The 21,188-nt window shown below is 39.9% G+C and overlaps 1 protein-coding gene across 2 annotated transcripts in view; it reads left to right on the top strand.

The window, feature by feature from the left end:
* ATP6V1A (ATPase H+ transporting V1 subunit A) overlaps positions 1-21,188 on the top strand; it is a 66,230-nt gene that overhangs the window by 18,305 nt on the left and 26,737 nt on the right. For both annotated transcript variants that reach the window (XM_033211237.1, XM_033211236.1), the window contains exons 2-4: positions 14,574-14,665; positions 17,486-17,614; positions 20,873-21,087. In XM_033211237.1, the coding sequence (XP_033067128.1) occupies positions 14,584-14,665; positions 17,486-17,614; positions 20,873-21,087 (426 nt within the window). In that variant the 5' untranslated portion in view covers positions 14,574-14,583. The remainder of the gene's footprint in view (positions 1-14,573; positions 14,666-17,485; positions 17,615-20,872; positions 21,088-21,188) is intronic.

Below are 21,188 nucleotides of genomic sequence, written 5' to 3'. Positions count from 1 at the left end.
ATAAGAATAAATGGAAGGGCTGGGTGCAGTGGCTCATGCCTATAATCCCAGCACTTTGGGAGGCTGAAGCGGGAGGATCACTTGAGCCCAGGAGTTCAAGAGCAGCCTGGGTAACAGAGTGAGACTTCATCTTTACATAAAAATCAAAAAGTTAGCTGGCGTGGTGGTACATGCCTGTGGTCCCAGCAAGGGAAGCTGAGGCAGGAGGACTGCTTCAACCCAAAAGATTGAGGTTACAGTGAGCCTTGATTGCACCACTGTACTTCTGCCTGCGGGACAGCGCAAGACCTCGTCTCAAAAAAAAAAAGAAAAAAAAGAAAAAATGTGTTAGCAAAATGTTAAAAACAGCTCAAGATAGGAAGCAGTCTTGTTATGCAATAGAGAGTTATTATTGTTAGATAAAGTATGGTATCTATTTAATGGAATGGTATACAGTTTAAGATGACACAAAGACTGTGTAGCGCATAGAAAAGTTGAAGTAAAATAATTGTATTCTAGTATTGATTACAATTATGTAAAAAAATTGTGGGGGAATAATAAAGTCAATCACATTCAAGTGGTGAGACCTTTCATTAGGTATTTTTAAAATTATAAGCATATTGCTTCTGAAAGCAGATTTTAAAGAAAGGTGTGTAACAAATGCTTTCTTTACTATTTATATTGTTGGCTGTCTTCTTGGCTGTTTACATCATAGGTAAGTTAAGCTTTAAATCGATAGGATCTTCTTTGGTGTCTTGTTTTTTCTTTGTAACCTGAAATCAGGAAAATTTCCTAAAAATTCAAATGTGGGATATTAAGGTAAGCTTTACAATTACTTTTCTCCCTTTAGTTTATCAAGTTTAAGAAATAAAAAAAAAATAAGGCCCGGCACAGTAGCTCATGCCTGTAATCCCAGCACTGTAAATATGCCTGTAATCCTAGCTCATGCCTGTAATCCCAGCACGGAGGTGGGGGGATCACTTGAGCCCTGGAGGTGGAGGTTGCAGTGAGCTGAGTTTGCATCACTGTACTTCAGCATAGGTGATAGAGCCAGACCCAGACCCTGTCTTAATTAAAACAAAGAAAAAGCAGGAATTTCTTACCCTAATTCTGTTTCAGGTAGCTTTGTTGTTCTGAACTTAAAATAATTGACCAGAAATTTTCCACTACTGTTTTCTATTTTTAATAGTAGGAAAGTTGTATTGAGTCTGTGGGCATCAATATTCTGATTATCCTTAAATATGCCCATTTTCCTCTTAGATATGTCCATTTACTTTGTAGTCACATTGATGTTTTATCTTTTTTTTGGCTAATATAGTCAGTTATGTTTGTGTTATAAAGCTAGGTATTAGCAAAATACAGCGTTACGTTTTTTAAAAATCTTAGTTCTGTAAGAGATGGGGCCAGGTGCAATGGCTCATCCAGCACTTTGGGAGCCCAAGGTGGGCAGATCCCCTGAGGTCAGGAGTTCAAGACCAGCCTGACCAACGTGGTGAAACCCCGTCTCTACTAAAAATACAAAATTAGCCAGGCGTGGTGGCGCATGCATGTAATCCCAGCTACTTGGGAGGCTGAGGCAGGAAGAATAGCTTAAAACCAGGAGGTGGAGGTTGCAGTGAGCCGAGACGGCGCCTTTGCACTCCAGCCTGGGCAACAAGAGCAAAACTCCATCTCAAAAAAAAAAAGAGAGAGAGAGAAAGATGGGTGGCCAGACGCGGTGGCTCGGCCTATTATCCCAGCACTTTGGGAGGCTGAGGTGGGCAGATCACTTGAGATCAGAAGTTCGAGACCAGCTTGGCCAACTTGGTGAAATCCCATCTGTACTAAAAATACAAAAAAAAAAAAAAAGCTAGACAGGTGTGGTGGCACGCACCTGTAATCCCAGCTGCTCGAGAGACTGAGACAGGAGAATCACATGAACCCAGGAGGCGGAGGTTGCAGTGAGCCAAGATCGCACCACTGCACTCCAGCCTGGGTGATAGAGCAAGACTCCATCTCAAAAAAAAGGAGATAGGTAATTTAGGAACAGTCAATTCTTGTTCTACTAATTACTCCTTAGTTTGTGAATGACCCATTATGTCACCTTTTTTTCATCTTCTCCCTTTTGCCGGCATCTTATCCATTGTCATTCTAACATAGGGTCAGTAAGTAATACAAAAAAAGTCTAGTTTGATTGCTATAACAAATGGCCATAGACTATGTGACTTAAACAGCAACATTTCTCATGGTCTAGAGTGTGAGAAGTCTGAGGTCAGGGTGCCTAGAGATCCTGTGTCTGGTCAGAGCCTGTTCCTTCTGGCTTGTAGATGGATATCTTCTTGTATCCTCACATGATAGAGAGCAGAGATCATCTCTCCCTCCCTCCCTCTCTCTCTTCTCTCTCTCTCTCTCTCTCTCTCTCTCTGTCTCTCTCTCTCTTTTTTTTTGGCTTCCCTTGAGACAGAGTCTCGCTCTGTCACCCAGGCTGGAGTGCAGCAGTGCGATCACGGGTTAGTGCAGCCTCAACCTCCCAGGCTCAAGCAGTCCTCCACTTCAACCTCCTGAGTAGCGGGAACTGTGGGCGCACACCACCACGCCCTGCCAATTTTTTAATTTTTTGTAGGGACACGTTCTCACTATGTTACCTATTCTGTTCTTAAACACCTGGACTCATGCAATCCTCCTGCCTCAGCCTCCCAAAGTGCTGAGATTACAGGCATGAGCCACTGCATCCAGCTCAGAGATCATCTTTAGAGGGGCACTAATCCCATTCATGAGGGCTCCACCTTCATGACCTAATTATGTTCCAAAGGCCCCACTTCCTGATACCATCACGTTGAGGGTTGGAATTAAAATGCGAATTTTGGGCGGACACATTTAGTCCATGACACATGGCCTTCTTTTCTAAAAAATGGTATAGTTGGTGCAAAAGTAATTGCAGTTTTTGCCATTGCTTTTGATGGCAAAACGGCAATTACTTTTGCACCATCCTAATAGCTAAAGGTGAAAACTGTCTAAATAAGGTTTTTTGAATTATTTATTAAATGCCTAGGTGTTGTGATCAGACCAAATCTGGGCATCATCAGTCTTTAGTTCTGTCCCCTATTTCTGAATTAAATAATACCTATTTCATAGGACTATTGTTAAGAGTTAAAGAGATGTTTGCTTTTTTTAACATAAAGCCTGGAGTGTGATATGTACTTAACAAATAGTAGTTGATGTTATGTCTCTTTTTTTTTTTTTTTTTTTTTTGAGACGAAGTCTTACTGTGGTGCCCAGGCTGGAGTGCGGTGGCGTGATCTTGGCTCATTGCAACCTCAGCTTCCTGGGTTCAAGCAATTCTCCTGCCTCAGCCCCCCGAGTAGCTGGGATTACAGGCACATGCCCAGCTAATTTTTGTATTTTTAGTAGAGACCAGATTTTGTCATGTTGGCCAAACTGATCTCCAACTCCTGACCTCATCCACCTGCCTCAGCCTCCCAAAGTGCTCAGATTACAGGTGTAAGCCCCTACGCCCAGCCTGATGTTATCTCTTTTTAATCTCAGAACATTTTACTGAGTTACTGCTGTATAAGACACTATGCCATATGAAAGGGAGGAAGTAGGAAAATGATATGCACCTTGAGGGCAGGGATACTTGAATCTGTACATCAGTTTTACCATTGACCATAGGCTTCTAGCCTATACATTGATACTGTGGAACTTGTACACTCAGTACAGTATTTTGTTACTGTTTCACCTAATATCGCACAATTTTATTTACAAAAATTTGAAGGGAAAGCAATCTACTTCTTTTTTTTTTTTTTGAGATGGAGTCTTGCTCTGTTGCCCAGGCTAGAGTACAGTGGCGCAATCTCAGCTCCCTGCAACCTCCGCCTCCTCTCTTCCTCAGCTTCCCGAGTAGCTGGGGTTATAGGTGCCTGCCACCACACCCAGCTAATTTTTTTGTATTTTTAGTAGAGAGGGTTTCACCATCTTGGCCAGGCAGGTCTTGAACTCCTGATCTCATAATTCACCCACCTTTGCCTCCCAAAGTGCTGGGATTACAGATGTGAGCCTGGCTGGAAAGGAATCTATTTCTAAAAGTGACATAAAAATCATTTCTGGACAAGCTTGTTGATGAACCTTAAGTATGTTTAGCTGACACAGTCTAAATCCCATTCCCAGTTTAAGTGTCCAGACTAGCTTTTATTGTCACTATTTCTTTTTCAGGAATGCATTTGTTTTGATACACAGTTGAAATAGAAGGGTGTGTGTGTATCCTCAAATAGTTTTATTCCGATAAGAATAAATTTTTCCTAATTGTTAGTCCAGTTTGCCAGCTGTGACTTTGCTGTTCTTCTCTACTCTTTGATTCCTACTTTTGTCTACACATTTCATTGTAGTCCACCTTAGTAATTGTTATGGTCTACTTCACTGATGACCTTACGTTTGTTCTTAACCTTTTGGCTTATTTATTTTTAGAAAAGCACTATGAAATATGTACAATATAAAAATATTTATTTTTGAAAGTCCTTTCTTGTGTTGGTTAATTGAGTGTGCCAATGAAGGCAACAAGGACTCAGATATCTTTTGTCTTTCTATTTTGTCATCCTTAGCAAGGTGGGCTGCCTGCTTAGCTCCCTCAAGGTCCTAATATGGCTGCCACAGTTCCAGATGTCCCAGGCAGATGACCAAATCCCAAAGGAGAATATTGTTTCTAATAGCCTGTATCTTTTTTTTTTTTGGAGATGGAGTCTCACTCTGTTGCCCAGGCTGGAGTGCAGTGGCGTGATCTCGGCTCACTACAACCTCCGCCTTCCAGGTTCACGCAATTCTCCTGCCTCAGCCTCCCAAGTAGCTGGGATTACAGGCGCACATCACCATGCCCGGCTAATTTTTGTATTTTTAGTAGAGGTGGGATTTCGCCATATTGGCCAGACTGGTCTCAAACTCCTGACCTCAGGTGATCCACCCACCTTGACCTCCCAAAGTGCTAGGATTACAGCCATGGTGCCCAGCTGCCTGTATCTTTTAAAAGAACAAAGAAATTATTTCCAGAAGGTCTCCAACAGATTTTGCCTTAATTCTTGTTGGTCAGAACATCATTTATTACGTGCTTATTTCCAAAGCAGTCAAGGGAACTGGAATTACAGTAATAGACTTACCAAATTTTGAACAAAGTTGGCTTTTGGTTGGCAAGGAAAAATCGGGAAACTAAATATACATAGTGAAATAAATCTGCCACATAAGCCATTCTAATAGGGTTGCTAGGTAGGTGGATTGAAGGAAATGAGTAGAGAGTGTCACAAAATGACTAGTACGATACTCTAAAAATATGATAAGGTAATGTTATTTGCTGGAATTCCACCTGTTCTATAACTTTCTGACCAAACATAAAAATATTAAACATCGGGAGGCTGAGGCAGGAGAATGGCGTGAACCCAGGAGGCGGAGCTTGCAGTGAGCTGAGATCTGGCTACTGCACTCCAGCCCGGGCGACAGGGCTCAAAAAAAAAAAAAAATTAAACAGATTTAAGACACCTTTCTCTAAAAAGATTAACAGTGTGTGAAAATAAGTGGTTATGATCCATTAGATTCTTCTGAACCTATTTTTAAAAATCTATGATTTCCAGAGATAGTCTTTAATCAATTAAATAGAATGTATTTTTTCATTACACTCTAATGTAACAAGTGTTACATCAAAATAATGCATCATTATCAATGAAGCGCCCCAGGATTTTGTATGTGAGTAAATATTACCTTGGAATCTTAGTGTTTAACTTTTATGTATCACCTCTTCTTTGCCCCCAGCAGCCATGTCATCCAAGACTCTGGTAGTAAAAAGAATAATTTCTGAAATAATGAAATTACCAGTTGCATTAACCAGCAGCAATTTGGAGTGGACCTTACAGAAAAAAATTTTTTCCTCTGGTGTTATTTGCCACTGCAGTGTTCTGCAGTGCTTGTTGGGGAGAGACTGATGACTCATTAACTCAGACGGGTTGCCTATGCTGCCTTTCTGGATTTTTCCTCTTCTACCACAGGGTTTTTGTTTTTGTTTAAATCTTTCACAAATGGGGTGGAGAGGGGCACTCCTATAATTTGTAACCAAAGAATCTTAGTTGTAAGTTACGTTAACTTTTTATCGTTAAACAAGGTTGAAGTCATAACAGCCAAAGGCAACATTTTAATATAATCATTGATTTGATTTTTCTATGAGTGCATCTGTGCATAACACACTGCTTTCATGAAAGTATGTAATAAGTATTGCTGCTTTTATTTATTTACTTATTTATTTACTTTTGAGACTCTTACTCCGTCACCCAGGCTGGAGTGCAGTGGCGCAATCTCCGGTCACTGAAACCTCCACCTCCCAGGTTCAAGCAATTCTCCTCCCCCAGCCTCCCAAGTAGCTGAGACTACAGTTTTGCGTCACCACGCCTGGCTAATTTTTGTATTTTTTGATAAAGACAGGATTTTACCATGTTGGCCAGGCTGGTCTTGAACTCCTGACCTCAAGTAACCTACCTGCCTTGGCCTCCCGAAGTGCTGAGATTATAGGCATGAACTATCGCGCCTGGCCTCATGCTTTTATTTTTTAAATGTTGGAGAACAACAATAGTTGTATAGGCCAGCACGGTGGCTTATGCCTGTAATCCCGGCACTTTGGGAGGCCAAGGCGGGCGGATTACCTGAGGTCGGGGGTTCCAGACTAGCCTGGTCAATTTGGCGAAATCCGGTCTCTATTAAAATGCAAAAAATTAGCCAGGCATAGTGGCTCGTGCCTATAATCCCAGCTACTTGGGAGGCTGAGACACAAGAATTGCTTGAACCCAGAAGGTGGACGTTGCAGTGAGCCGACATTGTGCCACTGCACTCCAGCCTGGGTAGCAGACTGAGACTCTCTTTCCAAAAAAAAAAAAAAATCAGGTGTAGATTGTCTTAAGGAGTTATTAAATAGCTTGTAAAGCTATTTTATGTAGCATTAAATCACATCATAGTTTGAACCTTATAGAGATTTGGGATAAAATTAACTTTCAGGCCGGGCATGGTGACTCACGCCTGTTATCCAGCACTTTGGGAGGCCGAGGCAGGCAGATCACAAGGTCAGCAGTTGAAGACCAGCCTGTCCAATAAGGTGAAACCCCGTCTCTACTAAAAATACAAAAAAAATTCACTGGGTGTTGGGGCGCATGCCTGTAATTCCATCTACTCAGGAGGCTGAGGCAGGAGAATTGCTTGAACCTGGGAGGCGGAGGTTGCAGTGAACTCAGATCACGCCACTGCACTCCAGCCTGGGCGACAGAGGGAGACTCGGTCTCAAAAAAAAAAAAAAAATTAACTTTCGACATAATCTAACTTGCAGTATAATTTGCTTATTGAAAGTTGGTGTTCTAGGAGATTGTTTTAATATTTTTAAAAGCCTATTCTTTTTCACTGAGAAGCATAAGCATTCAATGATGAAGCAGAAGGTTTTAGTGGGGTATTTTTAACTATTCACAGATAATAAGGAAGAGTTATAAACAAATTAGTGTGTTGTATGACCATGCTTACCAAAATACTTTATGTTTAGCCCTATTCAGTCATCAGGTCACTATAGTATGTCTACCTGATGAGTAATTTTTATTTCACTGCGAGGAGAAAACACTTGCACATTTTTCTTTCTTTTTTTTCTTCAGTTTTTTCGGTGTCTTATTTTTGTGGATACATAAGTGTATATATTTACGAGGTACATATTTGTCTTATAGATTTTATTGTATGAGATGAAGTAGAGTATAAAACTTGTTTGGATTTCAGATAATATACAAGAGCATGCCAAGAAATTTCCCTGCTTATTGTAGACTGCTATAGCATCCTGTTTCTGGTTCACATTCTGGGATGGAGTAGATAGAGTGGTTATTCACGTCGATGTTTACTTGATTCAATACATTTGAGAGGAAGGGGGTGGAAACAGAGTTGGGCAGAAGAAGAAGTTGGAATGCAGTGCAAGTCCCACAGAGCCTCAGTTACCCAGTGGGAGAGATCTGGAGTGAGTGTTGCTTGTGAGAGTATCCTGCATCAGGCTGAGATGGCTGGGCCTTTGTACCTCATTGTGTCCATTCAGCAGGTGCACACTGCCCTGCAAGTGGTGTGAATGCAGGCAAGGCAGCTGTCAGCATCTGAGGCTGACCTTGAAGGGCTGACAGCTGTTAGTTATTCAGTAATCACTATGGGAGTGCTTTTTGGACTGGGGATATTTGAGCAGAGACATGAATGATGTTAATAAATGAATCCTAGAGAAAAGAACATTCTAGGCAGGAGCACAGGAAATATAAAAGATCCATGTTGCTGTAGCAAATTAAAATGTAAATATTTTAAAACATCAAAATGGACAAAAATGCTTGGAATTTTACACTTTAAAACGTGTTTTCATAATTATTATGAAAGATGTGATAAGAGCAGATTTCAGGATGTATTTACAACCACTTCTCTGTATAAACACAATGGAGTAGAGAAAATTAAATCACTCAGAATCATCATCATTTTTTTCTTCACTTAATATTGGCTTTTTTTTTTTTTTTTTGAGATGAAGTCTTAACTCTGTCACCCAGGCTGGAGTGCAGTGGCGTGATCTTGGCTTACTGCAACCTCTGCCTCCTGGGTTCAAGCCATTCTCCTGCCTCAGCCTCCTGAGTAGTTGGGATTACAGGCACGCGCCACCATACTCGGCTAATTTTTTTGTATTTTTAGTAGAGACGGGGTTTCACCATGTTGGTCAGGCTGATCTCAAACTCCTGACCTTGTGATCCACCCGCCTTGGCCCCCCAAAGTGCTGGGATTACAGGTGTGAGCCACTGCGCCTGGCCAATATTGGCTTTTTAAAAAGGACAGTCATCTTGGTTTGCTAATACAAGAATATTCACCAAATTAATGCAAATTTATGGATCTGATGACAATTATCTTTATGTAAATTTGTAGAATTATCACTAGGACTCTAGGTTCTCTTGTTAGTATGATATCACTTCCTAATGTCTGTTGTCTTTGGCATAAATTAAATAATATGTGCCTAAAAATTAAAGAGTTAAAAAGTATAGAATCATTAAAATTCTCATGTTGGCTAGGATTTTCCAGCTGACTGCTAAACCCACAAGACAGCTGAGTCATGAACAAACCCATTTGGTTTCCGCTAATCATTGCTCATACATTTGGAGGCATGCACTGTTTAGTCTTAAAAGGAAAGTATGTAAATACTCGTTTTAAAAACCCAGAACAGACATCATTATTCCCTCATAAACTTTAGAATACCTTCCTGAACCACAGGTTTCAACCATCTGTAGGGAAGCTTTATTAGATACTTTGATGCCTCTTTGTTCAACCCTCCAAGTCTCAGCTTAACCTCCTGTTAAGTTGCTTTCATCTTGCCCAAGTCTAGGTTAGATGCCATTGCTTTATGCTTTTCTAAATCTCCAGCCTATAGTACTCCTAAGAGAGCACATATATCACCTTATGATAACTACCTGTTTGTCTTTTCATCCCACTATGCCAGAAGATCCTTGGGGGAAAGATTGTGTCTTACGTCATTATATTTTCTATCTATAATATAGCAGGTGGCACATCATCAATGCTTAAAAAAAATACAATTGGTCTTAGAAAATAAAGTTATGACAAAATACACCTGATAACTAGGAAAAAAAAACTAGTTAAGTGACTAGATTTGGTTCAAGATAAGAACTATGTACCCCATCCCAGAATGTGAACAAGAAACAGGATGCTATAGCAGTCTACCATAAGCAGGGAAATTTCTTGGTATGCTCTTGTATATTCTCTGAAATCCAAAAAAACTAGCTGAGTGACTAGATTTGGTTCAAGATAAGAACTAGATTTGGTAGCAAGATAAGAATCACTGGACACTTTAGAAAAAAGGCTTAGCTTGTATTAACAGAATAAAATTAGTAGTCATCAGTATTACTTTTCTGTTAGGGATACTGTTAGATGCCTCACAAAAACCCTATTAGATTTTACAGATGAAACTGAGGCTCAAAAGGATGAAAGAATTTGATTTGCCTAAGGACACAACTTATAAATTCAAAGTCTTCAAACCATGGCATTTGTCTCTCAATAAAAAGAAGCATTTGCCAGGCGTGGTGGCTCACACCTGTAATCCCAGCACTTTGGGAGGCCGAGGTAGGCGGATCACGAGGTCATGAGATCAAGACCATCCTGGCTAATATGGTGAAACCCTGTCTCTACTAAAAAATACAAAAAATTAGCCGGGCATGGTGGCGGGCGTCTGTAGTCCCAGCTACTCAGGAGGCTGAGACAGGAGAATGGCGTGAACCCAGGAGGCAGAGCTTGCCGTGAGCCGAGATTGTGCCACTGCACTCCACACTCCAGCCTGGGCAACAAAGCGAGACTCTGTCTCAAAAAAAAAAAAAAGCATTCAGGGCCAGGCACAGTGGCTCATGCCTGTAATCCCAGCACTTTGGAATTACAGGTGGGCAGATCACTTGAGGTCAGGAGTTCGAGACCAGTCTGGCCAACATGGTGAAACCCTGTCTCTACTAAAAATACAAAAATTAGCTGGGCATACTGGCGCACACTATAGTCCCAGCTACTCAGGAGGCTGAGGCATAAGAATTGCTTGAACCTCGGAGGTGGAGGTTGCAGTGAACCGAGATTGCACCACTGTGCTCCAGCCTGGGTGATAGAGTGAGAGTGAGACCCTGTCTCAAAAAAAAAAAGCGTTCAGAATAGATGAAGTAGTACTCTTCAGTACTCACTCATACAGCATCTAGAATGTTGTTTTATTTGTACTAGTTAAAAGAAATATTGACCTTGTGAAATACTTCTAGAAAAGGGTAGTTTCAGGAGTGAGGGATCTGAAAAGATTATGCTTTGAGGGACAGTGGAAAGCACTAAAGAGAATTTGCTTGGAGAGGAAACATACTTTGTGTGGCTATAGTAGTTGGAAAAAATAGGGCCAGAGGATAGAAGTTAAGGGAAGTAGATTTAGTTTGGATATGAGATAGTATTTCTAAAAACAGAATGGCTTTTTCCAAATTCAGGACCTATTCAAATAGTGTTACTGATGACATTTTTGTAAGCATATTACATTTCACAAGGAACTTTTTTTTTTGAGACGGAGTTTTGTTTTTGTTGCCCAGGCTGGAATGCAGTGGTGCAATCTTGGCTCACTGCACCCTCCACCTCCCAGGTTCAAACAATTCTCCTGCCTCAGCCTCCTGAGTAGCTGGAATTATAGGCGCCCACCACCACGCCTGGCTAATTTTTGTATTCTTAGTAGAGATGGGGTTTTGCCGTGTTGGCTAGGCCAATCTCGAACTTCTGACCTCAGGTGATTCGCCCACCTCAGCCCCCCAAAGTGCTGGAATTATAGGCATGAGCCACCTCACCCAGACACAAGGAGCATTTAAGCAAATTTGTAAGGCAATCACAAGTCTGGGGTAGGTGGTAGCATTGTTACTGGTTTTCAAATGCAGATATTAAGAGATTTTGATTTGTCCAAGATGTTCTGCAGCATATTATTGGTAGGACCAGAATGTGATCCCAAGTCTGCTGACCCATGATCTCATGCTGTTTCCACTTTAATAGGCAGATGACCATGTATCATGAATGCTATAGAGGAAACACCCATATTTGGGGAGGAACTTAGACTGTGTATGATTGTCAGTTTCTTCTCTGATTTTGAAAATCTTTGATTTTCTGAAGATTGAAATTTCACCTCATTCACTTGTTCACTACTTCTTTGAAGACTCCTCCCAACCTGTTGTCCAATTAAATATGTTTGTCTTTAAATTTTCTTTCTGTTTTCCCCCGTATTATCTCATAGTTTCTAGAAAGTCTCGTTCTGTCTCTTTAGATTCCAATGTTTTACAGTCCCATGCCTGCTCTTAATGACTTCTTCTACTGTGTCTTCAGGAAGCCAAAAAACCTAATAAATTTCTGCCAGGAGCAGTGGCTCCTGTCTGTAATCCCAGCACTTTGGGAGGCCGAGGCAAGCAGATCACTTGAGCCCAGGAGTTTGAGGCCAATCTGGGCAACATGGTGAAACCCTGTCTCTACAATAAATGTAAAAATTAGCTGGGTGCGGTGGCATGTGCTTGTCTTGCCAGCTACTGGGTGGGGTGGGGACGGGGGCGGCTGAGGTGATCACTTGAGCCCAGGAGGTCAAGGCTGCAGGGAGCCGTGATCCCGCCACTGCACTCCAGCCTGCGTGACAGCGAGAACTTGTCTCAAAAAAAAAAGAAACAAAAACTTACTTTACAGCTACTTGTTCACTATACTTCATCCACATTGGTCTACACATCTTCAAGTTGGAATCAGTTTCTCCTCTGTTCCCAAGGTGGTGTTTGCCCCTCAGTTGAGCATTTAAGTCATTTTGTTATACAATACAGCTATTTAAAGCTTCAAAAGCTCTGTAAACATGTAATAAATGGAATTCCATTGACATTCAAGCCTTACCTATTTCCTGAGCTGCTTCAACTTATCCTGCCTACCCTACTTTAATTCTGTTAAAGGAATTGAATACCATTCTCCTCATAATAGTTCTCCCTCAATCTTCACTGATTTCCTTGTGTTTATAGGATAAAGTCCACTTGTTATTTTGGCAGTCAGTTCAAGATCCACAAATTAGTCTTTACCCTTACATCCTTGTTTCCCACTGCCGCTTTAATATAAGGCTTTTATACCAGTCAGGCTGGTCTGTTCACTATTCCTGAATGTTTTTCTCCATTTTTTTTGTTATTGGCACCCCCTCTACCCTCCGCAGTGTCTTTGCTACCTTTCTTTTTCTACTGTGTGCAAATTCTACCTGACCTTCAAGATGTCTTCTCTAAATAATCTTTGAACTTTTAGTAAATAAGGGTATATTATTTGGTTCTTTATCACTTACTGATCTATGACTCTTTGTGGTTATTTTTGGACATTATTTAGCTTTTCAAGTGTACGTGTATTTCATCTCCCTCATTCAATTGGTAATAGTTATTAAGGTAGACCAGCAGTCACAAATAGACTTTCTCCTTTGGAATCTGTTATCAGTTTTCAATGTGAACTTGGATAGTTCATGTTTTTTAGATTGTATATCTATAAAGTAAGAGGTTGAAATGAATTTCTTTATTCTGTGTGTTCCACTAAAAGAAAGAAGGAAAAACATTCCTAGTTAAAATTTAAAGATAGGTAATAAATAAATACTTTTAAAATGTAAAATATATCATTTGTTACATTGTGAAAAATGCTGTGGTATAAAATAAAGTAGGGAAGGAGGGAGGATGTTGCAGTTTTAAATAAATGGACAGAGAAGCCTCATGGAGAAGGTGATGTTTGAGTAAAGATCTTAAGGGGTACTGAACATGGTGACTCACCCCTGTAATCCCAACACTTCAGGAGGCCAAGGCCAGAGATTCACTTGGGCCCAGGAGGTTAAGACCGGCCTAGGCAACATACTGAGACCCTGTCTTCACAGAAAATAAAATAAAATTAGCCAGATGTGATAGCACACACCTGTGGTCCCAGGTATACTAGGGAGGATGAGGTGGGAGGATCTCTTGAACCTAGGATGTTGAGTTGGCTGTGAGCCATGATCACACCATTACACTCCTGCCTAGTTGATGGAGCCAGACCATGTTAGAAAAAAAGACCTGAAGGAGGTATAGGAGTGGATACCTTGGAGAAGAACATTCTAAGTAGATGGAACAACCTGTTCAAAGGCCCTGAGGTAGAATGTGCTTGTGTTTTTGAGAACTGACAAAGGGTTCAGAATGTATCTGCAGCATGATTAAGTGGAAGAGTAGTTGGGTAAGTCAGAGAGGTCATTGAGGATGGGCTTGTTGTACGGGTGGATAAATCTTTGGAAAAACTTCACGTTTGTTGTTATACTTATCGATATTTCCTATGAAATACCTCACATAGAGATATAATTCAGTTGTGATATAACCATCGAGCATCCAGGAATAGGGTAGTTTTAACTACATTTTGGGAATTTTGGCTGGGTTCAGTGGCTCACGTCCATAGTCCCAGAACTTTGGGAGGCTGAGGTGGGCAGATCACTTGAGGTCTGGAGTTTGAGACCAGCCTGGCCAATATGGCAAAACCCTGTCTCTACTAAAAATACAAAAATTAGCCGGGCGTGGTCACATGCACCTGTAATTCCAGCTACCCTGGAGGCTGAGGCACAGGAATTGCTTAAACTCGGGAGGCAGAGGTTGCAGTGAGCAGAGATCCTTCCACCACACTCCACCCTGGGTGGTGGAGTTAGACTCTGTCTCAAAAACAAACAAACAAAAACAAAAAACAAAACAAATACTAGCTGCGACACACCTGTAGTGGTGTGTCCTGTAGTGGCACGCACCTGTAGTCATAGCTACTTGGGAGGCTGAGGCAGGAGGATCGCTAGAGTCCAGGAGTCTGAGGCTGCAGTGAGATATGACTGTACCACCACACTCCAGCCTGGGTGACAGCCTCTTAAAAATTGTTTTAAATTAAGAAAAAGGGAATTTTTATATTCTACTTTGAAGAAGTATAATAACTCAAGAATACACCAAAGATGAGAGTGGTCTCATCTTAGTGGACTACCTGTATTTTGGTTCTTTTGCTTTAGGGTTTATAATAATAACTTATTTATTTATTTACCATAGGTAAACTAACATGGATTTTTCCAAGCTACCCAAAATACTCGATGAAGATAAAGAAAGCACATTTGGTTATGTGCATGGGGTCTCAGGACCTGGTAAGTAATACATCATAATCTCAAAATAAGGATATCTAACTTTGATTAATGTCTTTTCAAAATATTTTACATAGAAATATACAACTTTCTGTTTACCTGCATAAATTCCGTTTGTCATTAGGAGATCTCATAGTGACTGTAAGACTTAAGTAGAATCTGTATCATAAGGGCTCATCTAGCATTGATTATCTAAATTTGATAATTATTGAGGTGCTGCTTTGTGATATCCTGTTTATAATTATGTAAATGTTCAACCAGTGTTCAGTTTTATATGTCTTAATTTTTTGTTAAATTTGAGGTAAAAAAACTATGAAGTATATTGCTTTTAATATGTAATATCTTGCATATAGCAGGCATTCAGTAAATGTTAATTTGCTTTCAACTTTAATAATTCAAATGCTCAGAGCATTTCTCAGTAATATTAGCTTTTGCCTTTTGCATTTATGAAACTTTTTGAATGGTTAAGTGTCTTATTAACTACCTGTGGGAAAGAAGTTTTAGTACCCAAACTTTATGTCCATTCTGCCAAAACGTGGAGTGCTGCTTTTTAAATAATAAATCTTGCGCCAGTATTTGTTTTGTTATTGAATACTTCCTCTACAAAATGTGATTCACAGTCACAGTTTCTCTAAGTAAAGCCTGCTTAGTGATGTATTATCCTTCAAACCTCATGCTATGCAGTCTTTTTTTTGTTCCAGTTACAGTAGTGGTGATGACAGTTTTTTGATGTTTATGCAAATGAAAACTCAGTCACTGTGCCCCTTTTTTCTCCCCCAAGAACTTGGTGTTTGAGCTTGATTTCATTGGCAAGTCATTAAAAGGTTATCAGTATCTTTTGCCATGCAGAGAAATAATTGTCCTCTCAATGATCGTAAGGGTCTTTAGGAAGGACAGGCTAAACCGAAGAACTTTTAGAGAAAAAGCAAAAGCACATCAAAGAGTTTAGGAAGAAATATGCTGTGAAACTGTGTAGTAAACTGCTCCTGGAAACAATTTTTTTTTTAAATTTTTTTAGATTTTACTTTAAGTTCTGGGATACATGTGCAGAAAGTGTAGGTTTGTTACATAGGTATGCATGTGCCATGGTGGCTTGCTGCACTTATCAATCTGTTATCTAGGTTTTAAGCCCCACATGCATTAGGTATTTGTCCTAATGCTCTCCCTTCCCTTGCCTCCTGCAATTTTTAATTCTTAAGTACTTAATGTAATAGAACAATGGCATTTTTTTTGGCTTATGAAATATGATTTTTAAATTTCATTATCTCTGGTATTTCAGTGCATCTTAATTCTTAAGTAATCAGTATAGAGATAAATATTTACAGAATGAATAAGTCTTCATTGTTTTAACACAGGTTAACTAACTCATAAAGCTTTAATAGTTTCCACTGAAGTATTACCTATTACATAGTTCTTTTTTTTTTTTTTTTTTTTGAGGCGGAGTCTTGCTCTATCGCCCAGGCTGGAGTGCAGTGGCCAGATCTCGGCTCACTGCAAGCTCCGCCTTTCGGGTTTTACGCCATTCTCCTGCCTCAGCCTCCCGAGTAGCTGGGACTACAGGCGCCCGCCACCTCGCCCGGCTAGTTTTTTGTATTTTTTAGTAGAGACGGGGTTTCACTGTGTTAGCCAGGATGGTCTCGATCTCCTGACCTCGTGATCCGCCCGTCTCGGCCTCCCAAAGTGCTGGGATTACAGGCTTGAGCCACCGCGCCCGGCCTACATAGTTCTAATCAGTGGTATCAGAAGGCTAAATATTAAAAATTGGTTTATTCTTTTTTTTTTTTTTTTTTTTTTCTGAGACGGAGTCTCGCTCTGTCGCCCAGGCTGGAGTGCAGTGGCCGGATCTCAGCTCACTGCAAGCTCCGCCTCCCGGGTTTACGCCATTCTCTCGCCTCAGCCTCCCGAGTAGCTGGGACTACAGGCGCCCGCCATCTCGCCCGGCTAATTTTTTGTATATTTTAGTAGAGACGGGGTTTCACCGTGTTAGCCAGGATGATCTCGATCTCCTGACCTCGTGATCCGCCCGTCTCGGCCTCCCAAAGTGCTGGGATTACAGGCTTGAGCCACTGCGCCCGGCCTGGTTTATTCTTACACGTGTCTAAAAATATGGCAACCTTTCCTCCCTGCTAGAAAAGTAGTTTTTGCTTACTAGACAACACGGTCCAAAATAGTAAGTTCAGTAAATGGAATTCCATTGACAATTTCTTACCCAATGGTGGTGACTGATTGTCAATATCCTTATGGCCTATGAAAAAAATGTTGTAGATGTGCGTGTGAGTTTTTCTAATAGAGCTATTATTAGTTTTTCAAAAGAGTCCATGTCCCAGAATAGTTTTAAGAACCACTGCTCTAAGTTATTAGAAAGTAAAGATGTTCCTTTAGGTCTGTCTGTCAAAGGAAATGGTAACAGCACAGCAAAGTGATAATTGTGTGGCATCCCACCATACTGCTAGCCAAACCATTTATTCCAATTTCTACTTTTAAAAGTTTTTTTATTGTTCCAAAGCCTTCACTCCATATATCATAGCAACTCTCAGAATATACCTGAATCCTACCAGGTAAGTTTGACATGCAGAACTTGAAATGTTTGAAAAGTTTTCATGTATTTTATGTAAATAAATAATCTTTGGCTTATCTGTTTATATTATACACTAAAAATATATCTGTGTGAAACTACCAGTATATTCAATAGTAGGTTTTTATCCTTCTTATGAATATATGAGAGAGGCATGATACTGGGTTTATTGGGTGTTTTAATCATTTGTGACTATTCACAGAACACTAGAGTCTTAAGTCATCAAAATAGTCTTTTGTTCTTTTCAGTGGTTACAGCCTGTGACATGGCGGGTGCAGCCATGTATGAGCTGGTGAGAGTGGGCCACAGCGAGTTGGTTGGAGAGATTATTCGATTGGAGGGTGACATGGCTACTATTCAGGTGTATGAAGAAACTTGTATCCTTTTTGGCTCAATTTCCTGCCACTTTCTATATTTCAAAATTTAAGGATTTAGGCCAGGCACAGTGCCTCACACCTGTAATCCCAGCACTTTGGGAGGCCGAGGCAGACGGATCACCTGAGGTCAGGAATTTGAGACCAGCTTGGCCAACGTGGTAAAACTCCGTCTCTAATAAAAATACGAAAATTAGCTGGGCGTAGTGGCAGGCGCCTGTAATTCCAGCCACTCGGGAGACTGAGGCAGGGGAATCGCTTTAACCCTGGAGGAGGGAGGTTGCAGTGAGCCAAGATTGCACCACTGCACTCCAGCCTGGGTGACAGAGTGAGACTGTTTCAGAAAAGAAAAAAAAAATTAAGGGTTTAAGCCAAAGGTAGTAGCAGCAAAGCAGCAACAACTAATGATATTAGAAGCATGAAATGCTGGTGTTGTGAAGAGACCTGAATTACACAGGAGTACATTAAAGAAAGAGAGAAAGGTACTATGAATTAATACTCTTATTTTAAGAAATTAGTATCTTCTGAACTTTCATTGCTCTTACTGCTTCAGTAATTCATGAACTTCAGGGGGATCAACTGAACTTTTTTCTTCAGTGGGACACATAGTGTAGAAGAAAGCATAAACAGAAAAACAGAGGTTAAAAATTCTCCAATTATGATTTTGGTTTAAAATAGTAAGTCCACAAACAAATTGGTCACCATAATAGCACTGAGTGATGTATTACATTTCAGTTTTATTACTAGGAAAGCTTTACTATTTGGTTGTCATAATTTTGACTTTTAAACATAGTATTTATTTTCAATTTTCTATGAAAAATAAGCATAAAAGATTAAGCCTAGTGAAGAAGAACCACTCTTTTAGTGCTTCTATATGTGTTTTACTTTGATTCTCAAAATCAGCGTTAATTATTTGAGTATTTAATCAAGATTTTTTTTTTTTTTTTTTTTTTGAGACAGAGTCTCGCTCTGTCGCCCAGGCTGGAGTGCAGTGGCACAATCTCGGCTCACTGCAACCTCGGTCTCTCGGGTTCACACCATTCTCGTGCCTCAGCCTCCCGAGTAGCTGGGACTACAGGCGCCCGCCGCCTCGCCTGGCTAGTTTTTTGTATTTTTTAGTAGAGACGGGGTTTCACCGTGTTAGCCAGGATGGTCTCGATCTCCTGACCTTGTGATCCGCCCGTCTCGGCCTCCCAAAGTGCTGGGATTACAGGCGTGAGCCACCGTGCCCGGCCTCAAGATTTATTTGGTATGATGTTTTTGCCATTCTAAAACACATGCATGCAGATAACTAGTCTCTCTATAGTACTAGGTGCCAATTTAAAACAAAATCATCTAAAAATTTTAAATAAAAATAGAAATGTTTGTCACTATGAAATCGTGACTAATCAGAAATATTTTTTCTATTGTTACTTTTATCTTTTGTTTAATCTTTTACATGGCTTGAAGATTTAAAATAAATGAAAACGTAAACAGTGACAACCCTCCTTGCCTTTGTTGTCTTGTATCTAGCCATTTATCAAAACACATACACACTTCCATGCACACATGCAACCACATTTATAGCTCCCTTTATTTATATCCTTCTAGTTTAGTAATTACAGACATGAGCAAATACAAATATTTGTATTTTTCTTTCCTTTTTCTCTCTCTATATGTATTTGTTTTTTGTTTGTTTGTTTGTTTGAGATGGAGTCTCGCTCTGTCGCCCAGGCTGGAGTGCAGTGGCACGATCTCGGCTTACTGCAACCTCCGCCTCCCAGGTTTAACCTGTTCTCTGCCTCAGCCTCCCGAGTAGCTGGGATTACAGGCGTGTGCCACCACACCCAGCTAATTTTTTGTATTTTTAGTAGAGACAGGGTTTCACCATCTTGGCCAGGCTGGTCTTGAACTCCTGACCTCATGATCCACCCGCCTCGGCCTCCCAAGATAGCATATTATATGTACTGTTATACACCTTGCTTTTTTTCACTTAAAAGTGTATGTATTCTAGAAGATAGATATGTGATAAATACAGTAAAATGTTAAAGGTAGAATCTAACTGGTAGAGATTGGAAGTCCACTGTAAAATTCTTTCAACTTTGTTGTTGTTCAGAAGATATTCATAATCAAAATCAGAAATGAAAATACATAGTTTAGAGATATTTCTAGAGGAATTCATGATAACTCTGGTTCTTTTTTTTTGCAGCCATATAATAATTCCATCATATAAATGTACCATTATTTACTTAACAATATCTTAATGATAGAAGTTTTGGTTTCTAGTCTTTGGTTGTTATAAACAGTGCTACAGTGTAAGTATAGTAAGAATTCACAGAAGTTGGATTCCTAGGTCAAGACTTACCCATTTTGAATTTTGATAAATATTGCTAAATTGCTCTCAGGAAAAGTTGTACTGATTTTACTCCTGTCAACAAATGTGTGAGAATAAAGTGGACTCATTATGCTTATTTATATGTTTTATTCTTATTTGTATGTTTTCAAAACAACTTTATTTTTAAGATTTTAGGTTTTGTCCCAGTACTAATACCCTTGTATCAGGGGACTGATTCCTCAGCAGTATATGTGAAACAATGTATTAAGAGAGTTTTGCTTCTATTTTTAGCCCTGTGGTTTCCAAACTTTGCAGAGGCATTCTGAGAAGCTGCAGCAAACTCATGTGGTGCCAGGATATTTAAAATTTTTGAGGCAAACACAGGAATGTTAGACATATTGTCAGACACCACATGAACTAGTAGCTTGAGATAATAAACAGTTTCATTATGTTGCTGTACTATATTTTTGTCAGTGACATCATATCTTTGCAAAGCTGAGTTTTTGGCAGTTGCTAAGCTACAAAAGCAAGTATAATGTGAAAATCAAAATGGAACAGGTTTCCAATCTGATTCCAAGATTGGAAAATTATATAGTTCCCCAAGGGCATATACATTCATAAGAATTATGGATATTTAGAACTGAAATTAATATTCTTTTTTTCAACTTATGCATATATTTTTCTCAAATTGCTACTCAGTTGTTAGGACGTATATGCATATTAGGTTATTTAGACATGACTATTTAATAAATGCAAGTGTTAGATATATCTTTTGTCCTGGGACACTGAAAAAAATTACTGAAAACACTACAAATCCTGTGAACTGAGAAAGTTTGGGAACTTCTGTTTTCACTTCTTGAGTGGCATTTCCTTGTTAAACTGTGGTATTTCCTGTTAATAGTGTCTTTAAACCTTCATAGTTGGTTTTCCTTAGCTGCTGTTTTTAGCTGGTGTTTCTGTTGGAGATCCTGTACTTCGCACTGGTAAACCCCTCTCTGTAGAGCTCGGTCCTGGCATTATGGGAGCCATTTTTGATGGTATTCAAAGACCTTTGTCGGATATCAGCAGTCAGACCCAAAGCATCTACATCCCCAGAGGAGTAAACGTGTCTGCTCTTAGCAGAGATATCAAATGGGACTTTACACCTTGCAAAAACCTACGGGTATGTCTGTGTAACCAAGAATTTCTGAAGTTATTGAAAAAATATAAAATGAATGTTTAGTAAACTACATTGTACTGTTAGTCCAAATAAAAATAGACTAC

The sequence above is a fragment of the Trachypithecus francoisi genome, unplaced genomic scaffold (genome assembly GCF_009764315.1).
Source record: "Trachypithecus francoisi isolate TF-2019V2 unplaced genomic scaffold, Tfra_2.0 Lachesis_group0, whole genome shotgun sequence".
Classification (NCBI taxonomy): Eukaryota; Metazoa; Chordata; class Mammalia; order Primates; family Cercopithecidae; genus Trachypithecus; species Trachypithecus francoisi.
This window is presented reverse-complemented; position numbering and strand designations above follow the sequence as displayed.